The sequence below is a fragment of the Cicer arietinum genome, chromosome 7, assembly GCF_000331145.2.
Source record: "Cicer arietinum cultivar CDC Frontier isolate Library 1 chromosome 7, Cicar.CDCFrontier_v2.0, whole genome shotgun sequence".
Classification (NCBI taxonomy): Eukaryota; Viridiplantae; Streptophyta; class Magnoliopsida; order Fabales; family Fabaceae; genus Cicer; species Cicer arietinum.
Genome location: NC_021166.2, coordinates 17,370,328 through 17,382,322, shown reverse-complemented (window position 1 = coordinate 17,382,322; position 11,995 = coordinate 17,370,328). Strand labels below are relative to the sequence as shown.

Below are 11,995 nucleotides of genomic sequence, written 5' to 3'. Positions count from 1 at the left end.
AATTTCTGATTAATGTTAAAATTAGATGGAGGTAGTGTATGAAAACTAAAAGAGATAAACACATTATAATATCATATAAAGTGAGTGTATTTTGATGTTGAAATAACCTAATTAAGAAAACTATTAATAAAAAAAAAAATAGGGTACGTATATCAGTATATGTTGGGAAAAGACGCAAGAGGCGGGGAAGATGTGCATGGGCTTGGCCTTGAAAAGGAAGAAGGACAGGTAACAATATAGTATGGCACGTGAGACTGAGTGCGATAGAATTGATATTGATGAGCTTTTGTAATGTGTTGCTGTTTTTAGGTTAATTAAGCTAAAAAGTAAACGGTTATGGCGTGAACAGTAGTAGCCATAGCCATGACATTTACTTACCAGCTGGCTAGGGAGGAACTTGTGGACCACCACGTGTCACTCTTTCACAGTACCTACATTTCTTGCATTTTCACCTCTCTTTCACTTTTCTTCTGGATATCACCATTTGAAATTTGAGTTATATTTATGGAATCATGCAGCCCTCTACCCGTATGTGATAGAGTAATAGTCTGATTAAAATTAAATGGTTTAGATTTCAAATTCGTTATTTTAGATCAATAATAATAAAATTTGTTTGAAATCTAGCTTATGATGGCATATGTTCTAATTGCACCACTATAAACATGTATTCCACCTGGCATTAATTTTTAATTTTTAAACATGTATTCCACCTGGCATTATAAACATGTATTCCACCTGGCATTAATTTTTAATGTCATTTGGTCATTTGCTGTTTGCTTGGCGGCAACAAAATGTACATTTTTTCTACATTTCTTTCATTTTTTTCTAACGTCACTTAGTGGTTTTTTAAATATCTTATTCAATACCTAGAAATGTAGTATGAATCTCTATTTCTCCAAAGCAATTAATAGCTACTCTAAAAGTCAAACTGAATAATTTAAATTGAGATAAGCTTTGAAATGCAAATGCATTCTAGAGCACATGTTATTATGCTACATATATAAAATTTATATTTGAAAAATGTACTTCTTTTCTTTCAAAAATGGTATATATTTTTTAAGATATAAGAACACATGCTAATAACCCTTAAAAAACAACACTTTATCAATATATTTATTTCATTTACAAGACTTAAAATTAAGATGAGAAATTAAAATTTTAATAATAAAAGAAAAGAGAATGTACATAGGTGATATAGACTGGTTTTTACACTGATATTAAACAAAAATCCACCATTTTCATATTATTTTTAAATTGCAGTTGCAAAGTGGGTTACATACCAATTATAAGTTTTTATTGGTTGCTCGTGACAACTATATTTAAAGGGTTTATTGAAATATTATAATAAAATGTTGATTTATGACTTTATAAGAATACACATAATAAACAAGAGAAGTTATATTTGAACACAATATTTTTTTAATATTCATTTAATATTTCATTTTTATTTATTTATATATCTCTAACATATCAAACAATTCTTGATTTATTTCATTCTCAAAATAATCATAGTCTTTGAGTGTTAATTGAATTTTCTGCAATTGAAAAATGCATTATCTACGCAGATGACACATTCAAAGTTGTTGGATCAATCTCAAATTGTTCAAATTTTAACACAAATTTTGATTTTAAAAAAAACTAAAATATCAAAAATCAGAACCATTATCTTGATCTAATAGCAGCAGAAAGGCCGACTACGTGAATGGAGGTTTTTTCCAAACCGCAATACAATCTCAATTCCTTTGGGTCACCAAGCACAGTTTTGAAAAGAAAAAAAAACTCATTATTTTATAAAAAAATTTAAATATAATTTTGATATTTATCTTTTGTTTAATATTTATTTTGGTTCTTTATATATTTTTATTAATTTTCATCATTTATTTTGTATATGTATTTTTAATTTTTATCATAATTACAACAGAAGTTATAACATATGATCATTAAAATACATTCTAACAATTATAATATGTATCAACTATAATATTTTTTCAAAAAATATATATTTAATCCAATAATAAGTTAACACTTGAAAAATATTTCTTACATGATTTGAAACATATATAAACTCTTTGAAATGAAGATTATTTATTAAAGTTTATTTAGTTATTTTTATATCGTTCTTAATAAATTTGCATACTTAATTTTACAATTGAGGATTAAATCTCGACAAATTATAATAATAATAATAATAATAATAATTCAATTACTTGAAAGTAATACGATGAAAATGACTAACATTCATAATTTATAAAAGATAAAAGACGAAAATGAATTAAGAAAAAGATAAACCAAAGCCAAAATGATTTTTTTGTTGACTATGATAAACCAAAAAATATTTAATGAAAGATAAATGATTAAAATTGTATTTAAATCGAGCTATAGAATCCTCTCATTTTTTTTTTTTCGTTTGCACGTTGTGTTTTTTGTATATATACTCCCTTGTTAATATTTCAACAAGGAAAAAGAAGAATCAATATTTGGTAAGAGCTGATTCAGCAGAAGTTGAGATAATAATAAAAAACAAAAACAGAGCGATAGGAACACTAGCAGTAGATGTAATTCGATCATATGATATTATATATATTTGATTACACTGTTTTTTTTTTTTAATAATATATTTCACTGTTATTTGAATTTTGCATGATACTACCATTGTATTTTTCTTAATTCTTTTATTTTTCGTTCCTTCCTCGAAGTTCTTACAAAAGCTACCGTCCATTTTGAATTGTATAAATAAATAAGTTGTGCTTCCTAAAGTATTAGCATCATCCATAACATAATAATTTATTGTTTATTGTTATTATTATTTTTGGTATTTCTTCATTGTGTGAAGTGAAATTGTTATAAACGTTTCTCTCTTTGTTTCTTCTTTTGTAGAAACTCAAGGAAGCGAAATTGAATTTCACTTCAAATTCTAAACTCTGCCGAATCAATATAAATTTATCAAAGGCGTTTCATGATCGAAATTCAAACGAGTAAAATGGATTCATCATCAATATCGGTGACCGTGCAAGAAATAATGAAGATTCACAGATCATTACCAGCGAGGCCGAAAACAGAGGAGGTTGAAGCGGCGATGACGGTGGTGGAAAACGCCGAGAGAGAAGAAGCGTCGAGACTAGAAGCACTTTCATCTTCGGCGAGAAAGAACAAAGGTTCTTCTTCAATGGCGGAAGAAGATATTTTCGCAATTCTACAAGAGATGAAGAAGAGTATAATTTGTTTCCAATGCAAAGAGAAAAAAAGAGAAGCTATTAAACTGTTAGAACTCGAAAATGTTCATGTTCTCTTCGATGAATTGATTCTAAGGGCTTCTAACTGTGTTAGTGGGCCTAACTTTGTTACTGGGCCGTCTAAGGCCCATACTGCTTCTGTTTCTGTTTCTTCTTCCGGTTTGTTGAACAAAGAAACGGTTAATATTAAGAAGCCTTTGGAGTTAAAATTGTTGAGTAGAGATGACAGTTATTTGAATACTAATAAGGTCAAGTCTAGATTCTACAATGATGCTTATGGAATTGGACACAACATTGAGTCCTCAATGAAACATGCATCCACTTCAGGTAATTTAATTATGACAAGTAGAGATATTGCTCACAAATATTGTTCTTGATATAATATTGTTGTGAATAAATTTGGTTCATAGAATATCAACTATCTAGTTGTGCTGAAACCAACATGACATCTAACTATGTAGTTAACATTGTAATAATCACATACAACTACACCTATGGGATTAGTTGTAAGTACCTCCAAGTTTTTTTTTAATTTGTTTTCACACACCTTAGACAATCATTGTTCTAGGATATATCTACTACACTTAGAGATTTATTGAGGCAATGATGATCAATAGGAGGTTAAATATATTAAATTTGATTATATTATTATTAATTTTCCTTAGTAGATGAATAAAATACTATCGTATCAAATGTTTGTGTCATAGTCCTGATTTCATTTACATATATATCGTAATACATCTAAAATTCTTTGTAGTCAAGGATTTTTAAATCACAGCGGCATTGTGATTCTTAATATTATAGAAAATCATAATTAAATATAATCGATATAATATTAATTACAATTGTGGCCCACATTAAGATAGTGGTGGTTGATGGATTTTTTGAAAACCTTACTATTTGTTCTTATTGGAAATTAAATATTAATGATTTTTTAAAAATATTTTTGTAGGTAAAGAATATGGTGGTGGTGAAAATAAGTTGAGTTTGATAAAACTAGCCAACTTAATCGAAGTTTGTGCAAAAAAAGGTGCACGTGAACTAAAACTACAGAACAAGTTAATGGACACAGTTGATTGGTTACCCGATTCATTAGGGAAGTTATCAAGTTTAATCACTTTGGATTTATCACAAAACCGAATCATAACTCTTCCTTTCACAATAACCACCCTTTCATCCCTGACTCATTTAGATTTACATTCAAATCGAATCACAGATCTACCAGATTCTTTTGAAGGTATCATTAATTTAATTCACTTAAACATTAGTGGAAACATGTTACAGTCTCTACCACCATCTCTTACCAAATTGGTTCATCTTAAAGAACTTTATTTAAACTCAAATCAATTATCCTCACTTCCTGATTCAATTGGGTCACTTGTTAGCTTAAAAGTTTTAAATGTTGAAACAAATGACATAGAAGAAATTCCACATTCAATTGGTAATTGTTGTTCCCTTAAAGAGCTATGTTGTGATTATAATAAGCTTAAAGCTTTACCTGAAGCTGTAGGGAAAATTCAGAGCCTTGAGATTTTATCTGTGAGGTACAACAATGTTAAACAGTTACCTACGACGATGTCGTGTTTGGTTAATCTTAAGGAACTTAATGTGAGTTTTAATGAGATTGAGTTTGTTCCTGAGAGTTTGTGTTTTGCTACTAATCTTGTTAAGATGAATGTTGGGAATAATTTTGCTGATATGAGATCATTACCAAGGTCTATTGGGAACCTTGAAATGCTTGAGGAATTGGATATTAGTAATAATCAGATACGTGTTCTTCCTGATTCTTTTAGAATGCTTACTCGACTTAAGATACTTAAAGTGGAAGAAAATCCTCTTGAAGTCCCTCCAAGAAATATAGCTGAAAAGGGAGCACAGGTATCTTTTTTTATCTTTTTACTACCCTTTTTAAAAAATTGTTATTTTTTTATAGAAAATTTGGTCTGTTTTTATAAACAAAACATTAGATTATAAACATGTTCGGATGCAAGGTTGTGGATTATAAATATTGTTTTATGATTCTGAAGTTTCATTATGTGTTGGTGCAATATAGGCAGTTGTGCAGTACATGGCTGAGCTTGTGGAGAAAGGGGATGTAAAATCACAGCCACTCATCAGGCAGAAAAAGAGTTGGGCTGATCAAATATGCTTCTTTTCAAAGTCTAACAAAAGAAAGCGTGATGGGGTTGATAATTATGTGAAGGCCTGATTAAGTTCAATTAAATCATTGGTGGAAAGTTACATATTCCAGGAGTAAGTTGGGCTATTTTTCTTCTCAACATTTGCACTGTATATGAGTCTGTTTTTAGTGAAATGGCATCCTCTGTTGGCCGTTGGAATTTGCTAACTTTGATGCATAAACTGTAGCTTTCATGTTAAATATATGTATATTGTTGTATATATGTTGATTTAGTTTTTAATTTTTTATTTTATCATTTTAGTATTAATGGTGTCAAACAAGTCTATAATATCCTACCAGCAGAAAATAGATATGGAAGAAGGGAGATGGGAAAGGTGTATTATCTATGATGTAAGTTACTTCTTCAATTGTTATTCTAAGTTCCCATTATTTTGTGAAAATATATTGGATTTGTATTTTTTTAAATGTGTGTCTATTTCATCTTGATGTGAAACTCTTTTAGTGAAATATTATTTTTGAGAAAAGACGAAATAATAGATAATAAATATATATTTTCAAAAATAATAAAAATATGTTTTTTAGAAATGTAGAGGGTTATTTACTTTACAAAGCCTTTTACTTTTTAATCAATGAATAAAACTAACACAAAATTTAAGAAATAAAAACATGAAATATTTACATATATTAATCCTTTTGCCACTTGTTTACATATATTACGATTGTCAAATAAAATAATCAAACTCGAGTGGTTAATGAGTTTCAGTTAATGATAAATCGTTCGGAAGAATCTGAGTAGGTTCTCATCATAGCTCGAACAATTCGACCAAACTTTCCAACCGAACTCTGCATTACTTGAATTCCTTTTTCTTAGGAAGCACAAAATTAAATACAAAAATAATTACGATTACCATTTTATTTTTACAATTTTAGTATTATTATGAAAGTATTATTAGAATATACAAGAGAGATTCCCTATTTAAATAGAGGGGGAAACAACATATCAATCTAACTAATTTAACCACCTAATAGAATAACTAGAAAATAGTCATGGACCTAACTAATCCACTTTGATTAAGTACAAATATAACTAATAGACTAAATTATACTTTTGATATTTTAAGTTATTTTTAGGTTTTATTTTGGACTTTTAAATTTTATTTATTTTATTTTGGTATCTTATGTTATAAATATTATACATTTTGATCCTTCAAGTTAGTTTCAGCCTTTTTTAGTCTCTTAAATTATAAATATCAAATATTTAGGTCCTTTAAATTACAAAGATTAATCACTTTGGTCTCTTAACTTACAATTTAAATACTATTAGAAATGACCAAAGTGTATTATATTTGCAATTTCAAGGACTAAAAGTGATTAATGTTTGCATCTTAAAAGATTAAAATGAAACAAAAATAACTTGAAGAACAAAACGTTTCTAACGTTTGTAATTTAAGGACAAAAAATAAAACAAACAAATCTTAAGGAATCAAATTAAAATCTCAAGTTAATTTAAAGGACCAAAAGTACAATTTAATCTAACTAATAAAATATCGAACACAATGCTTAATCTAAAGTGCGTGATTCATGAAACATATCTAATTGTTCGAAAGACAAGATGTGATTTCCACTCTAAAGACAAACAATTTAAATTCTCGAAGATGCTAAATATAGTATTTTTTTTCTCAATTTATTAAAAAAATAAACCATATATTTTTGAGTTAAAAATTATCACCGATTTATGAGAATTAGAGAGGATCATAACTCTATATTTAGGAGCTTATGAATTGTGAAAAGCTAAGGTGAGATTTAGGAGTTTATGAATTGTGGAAAAGCTAAGGTGAGATTGCTGTTTCAATTTTTTCTTTACACCAACTTCCTAATTTAAAAGTTGATAAAGTCTTACGACCCTAATAATTTAATTAAAATAATTTTAATAATATTTTCAAATAGAGGATATAAGAAATAGAGGAGAATTAGAAAGCGAAATGATAAAAGACAATTTTACCTTCATCAAAATACTAACAATAATACTAATTGTTAAACAAGTTTATTTTTAAATAAGTATCATTTTTTAGATATTTTTTTTATAAACTCTTAAGAATAATTTAAAAAAATAACTTATAACTTATATAAATAATTTTACGTACTTTATTTTAGAATCCTATTTAAATTAGATTAGAACTGTAGCTTATAGGAAAGTTATAATTTGACTTATAGCTTAATTTTCAATATGATGTTTAGATTATAATTTTATTTATTTATTTGACAAAAGAATTTCTATTTTTTACTCTTTTATTTAGAATTATATGTATATTAAATTAATTTTACATTTTTAGTGCTAATACAATACCCTCCAAGCACTGATAATAACAGAGTGACAAACTCACATCTCTTATTATATATATTTTTATACTTTTCAGGAAAAAAAATAATTAATTTTATATTTATTAAGAAATTTCGTTAATTTTAATTAATTTTTTTGATCTTATAAAAAAAATATGTATTTTTCGAAAGTGTCTTTTACAGAAATTTGTTCTGAGAATGAGAATAATAAATTATTAAAAAAATAAAATTTATATTAATTAAAGGCTATTTTAAGATAAACATAGTTAAGTAGTATCAAAGTAAGTTATATTAGTTTATATTTAAGTAATATATATATGTTTTTTACTTTCTTGTACATTTAATCATTATAGTGTTGTTTAAAATTTAATGGGCATATTAATAGTTTTGATATATCTATTTTCATCTATTAACAAATTGGTCTCTCTATTTTAAAAATCGACACTTTTGATATCTCTTTCAAATTTTTGAACTAAAAAAGTGACGACTTGACATATTTAAATAATATGACATACAATTGCATGATATAGAACCATCTAGGTGTATTAATTAAATTACACAAATAAAAAAAATTTAAGATTGAAAGTTAAGTTTCTAGAGAGTTTTATTACCATTTCGTGGGTGTTTAAGATTCTATATCATCGTATCATATGTCACATTATTTAAAATATCTCAAATCGATATTTTTTAGTAAAATAATTTGAAGAGAAACCAAAATTGTTGACTTTTAAAATAGAGAAACCAATTTTATAAATTGATAAAAATAGAAAGACTAAAAATAGAAAGACCAATTTCTCGTGAATACTCATCGTTATCCTTAAGAAAAAGTTATTTAACAGTAATACTCATTGGTCTCTATTTAGAAAACCATAGGACGTCTCACCTAGGTAGTTTGGTTGATGAGTTGAGAGACACCAAATGAGTTATAAGGAGGTATTGTGTTCAAATCCGATAAAATTATCTAATTAAATACTAATTTATTAACGTTTGTCTATATAAAAAATACCATAATACATTTTTATGCATTTTATTTAAAAAAAGTTGTTAGTTTAATTAATGAGTATAATTTATGTATGACTATTACTAAATTACTCTTTGTGTATAGATGCATTTTAAGTCAATTTTTCATATTTCAAAATAATTTAATAATATTAATAAAGTATATATTTAGAAAATGATTTAATATATATACATTGTCAGTATAAAGAGTTTTTATACTGTTAATCAATCATAACTATTAGATTAATAAAAATATTTAATTTTTATCGAGACTATCTCTAAAGTTACCACATGAATAATTGTGATGTACTACGATTTTGGTATTTAACATTTTACACTAACAATACATAACTATTAAACTCTTTAAAAAATAACAAATATTATAAAAAAATTGCAAAAAAATCATATTTAAAAATAAAGAAATGTGTGAGATGAGTTTTATAAGATTTATATAAATAATATTCTCTTCTATCTCACAATGAATGATTCATTTAAAAAAAAAATCCAAATGAATGACTTTTTTAATCTTTAATGTCTTTTTTCTCAATTATAACTTTTAATTAATATTATTTATATCACTTTTAATCCAATATTTTTAATTATATATTTATAATATTAGTAATACATGAATGTTTAAGAATAATTTGATAAAATGAATCATTTATTTATATTATTTTTTAATGTGTAAAATAATTAAATGAGTTGTTGAACAATTATCTTAGAATGTGCTTAATAATTCCGCTTTTACTATCCGGCGACTTCAGTTTTTCTTTTTTGACAGGTGACTTCAGTTTTTTTTTGTTTTGTTGACGGAACAGGTGACTTGAGTTCAATAACGTTTTTTGCAACCAATGAAATTGAAAAGCTGAGCTGGATTTGACGTTTTTTTACTTTGAAAAAAGTGTATCCATAAATTTAGAAACATCTTCTGCATATTTTGTGTGACAACATGAGTTTCCATGCATCATCTTTGCGAGTGAGTCCAAAAATATTATCATATATTACGTTCTTTCAACGCTTGGGGGATTTTCATATATCCTCTTTGACCTGCATCCACTATTCAATAACTTCCTATATACACAATATTGGAAGTTACTATGCATCACCTTCTTATCTAGATTGTATTGTTTAGATTTTTAAAAAATACAAATAAAAATATTGAACTTGAAATTTAAAGTGTCACATTTCGATCGAATGGTCACATAGTAAGTAAATTTATGAATACATGTATTTAGTAATTGGATAAATGCATGCTCTAAGTGAAAATAGAGAATTCCTGAATTTATATACACATATACATTAAAAATTTAATAAACTAATAATCTTTCTATGTTGATTTTGTCATTGATATAGTTTCGAAATGTAGCTGTTGTTTATAAACTTGGATATTATACCATAAAATGTAGAAATAAATATGATCAATATGGTTGTAGTTGCAATTGTAATGCTCTTGTAGACCTCTAAAATGTTTTATTACATGTACAATTGCAAATCGTAATTTTTAATTATTGTCATTGGTTTATATAATTTATGGCGGATCAATTAATTAGTGAAATGGTAAACGAGATGACGAGAGTACTATTCAATAGTATTAATGTTATTGTTCCGGTTTTTAATAGATGAAAACACCTTGATACGTCTTCTCTTATACTAAAGAAAAAACGGACACGAAAATTAGCTACACAACTACCAAAACAAAATTTACAAGACAAATCCTCTCATATTAGAAAAGAAGATAGACATCAAAAGTTGTATTAACAATATTTATATCACGCCAACAATCACAACATCACCACGACTACAATTTAAAATTTGCCATAAAATACTTTCGCCTTTTACGTTAAAAGATGTTTAAGAAAATAGATTGAAACTAAACATTTTCCAAAGCATTTGAAACATGATCCATATATTTCATAAAAGAGGACATATTTTCAAGATAAAGCATGCATAATAACATAAAAAAAAAAAAAAAAAACACCAACATCATAACAAAACCAAATCTAAAAAAAGAAAAAAGTTGCAAATAAAAAGCCACATATTATGGTGATAAACTAAAGCTAGCTACATAGTTAAGCATTCTAGCTTTGTCCATGCATGCATTACACATATGACTCAATTAATCTCACTAATATAGACCACCCAAACGAAGCTCCAAATCAACTTCTCCATTAGCAATAGCATTAGGCATAGTCATGGAGGTGCTTGCACCACTTGACATTATCTTAAAAGTCTCATAGTTAATAGTGTTGTTGCTGGTACTAGCTTCTCCTCCATATGGTGGTAAAAGAGTGAGGGTTTCCTTTGGAAGCTCATTGTTATAAGAAATCATATTAGGCATGAAATTTGCATCCACCATGAAGTTCCTAATGTTTCTTGTAGAAGCAGAGTAGGTGGTATTTGAAATTATTTTCCTTCTCCTTAAACCATACATATATGTGGTTGGCATGTGCTTGAAGAAGCTAAGAGCATAGCTTTGAACTTCTTGTGGTGTCTTGTTACATAGATAGTGCCTAGCAATTTTGCTCCATCTCCCTTTGCCAAACTCAATTAGCCCCATCACAAATAAGCTATATATAAAAAAAAAATTACATGTATTTAAAATCAATAACAAATTTTAAATTTAAAAAGAGAAAAAAAAAAATCAATGCTCACATAGTACTTTCGAAATAAAACATAAACAAAAATTTCTTTAAAAATTTAATATAAATTTTAGATCAGATATATCAACTATTTAAATATCTTTTTGTTTATATGCATATTGAAGAGAGTCCGTATTTAATAATCAATTGTTCTAAATCAAAAATAGATGGTATTTAAGAAAAGTGAGAGCATGATGATAATTAAAAAAATGAATTAGATTTAAGGTTAAGAGACAAAATTACTCATGCTCTAACTGAGTCCAATTCTCCTTGAGCCTAACTCCATTAGGGAATAAGTATCTGTTTGATTCAGGTATCGGTTCGAGGAGCGTCGTAACTCGACCACCATGCATGCCGGGTTGGAACCAACCGGTAGCAATTTGAGAGGCTGTCTCATAGGTGTGTCCGGGAGGTGTTGGTACCAACAAAGTTGTTTGGTGTTGGTGGTGCATATTAGGATTGGGTGAAACATGACCAAAATTAAGGATCATTGTTGTATTAGATGAAAACCTAGGTGGTGGTGGAGTAGAGTCAGGAGAGTTTGTAAGATCAATTATCTCAATTGGCATTTTAAGGATAGGTTACTCAAACTTAGCTTTGGAGTGTGTTGAAGGTTAATATGCTTGAGTTTGAATATATAGAAC

General features: G+C 27.1%; 1 protein-coding gene across 5 annotated transcripts; it reads left to right on the top strand.

Moving 5' to 3' along the window:
- The first annotated feature begins 2,364 nt into the window (after positions 1 to 2,364).
- Positions 2,365 to 9,958, top strand: LOC101498119 (plant intracellular Ras-group-related LRR protein 4). Of its 5 annotated transcripts, none has more exons than XR_001144398.3 (5): positions 2,613 to 3,560; positions 4,186 to 5,111; positions 5,287 to 5,486; positions 5,675 to 5,763; positions 9,494 to 9,958. XR_001144398.3 is itself a non-coding variant. In XM_073370722.1 (4 exons), exons 2-4 carry the CDS (start codon positions 2,957 to 2,959, stop codon positions 5,440 to 5,442), a joined length of 1,686 nt encoding a protein of 561 aa, XP_073226823.1. In that variant the 5' UTR covers positions 2,365 to 2,480; positions 2,878 to 2,956; the 3' UTR covers positions 5,443 to 5,838. The 5 variants fall into 5 exon arrangements, 3 of the variants coding, with proteins under 3 accessions (XP_073226823.1, XP_027192182.1, XP_027192181.1); XR_001144396.3 differs by having other exon boundaries at positions 9,531 to 9,940; XM_073370722.1 differs by lacking the exon at positions 9,494 to 9,958 and adding an exon at positions 2,365 to 2,480 and having other exon boundaries at positions 2,878 to 3,560; positions 5,287 to 5,838.
- Positions 9,959 to 11,995: the final 2,037 nt, after the last annotated feature.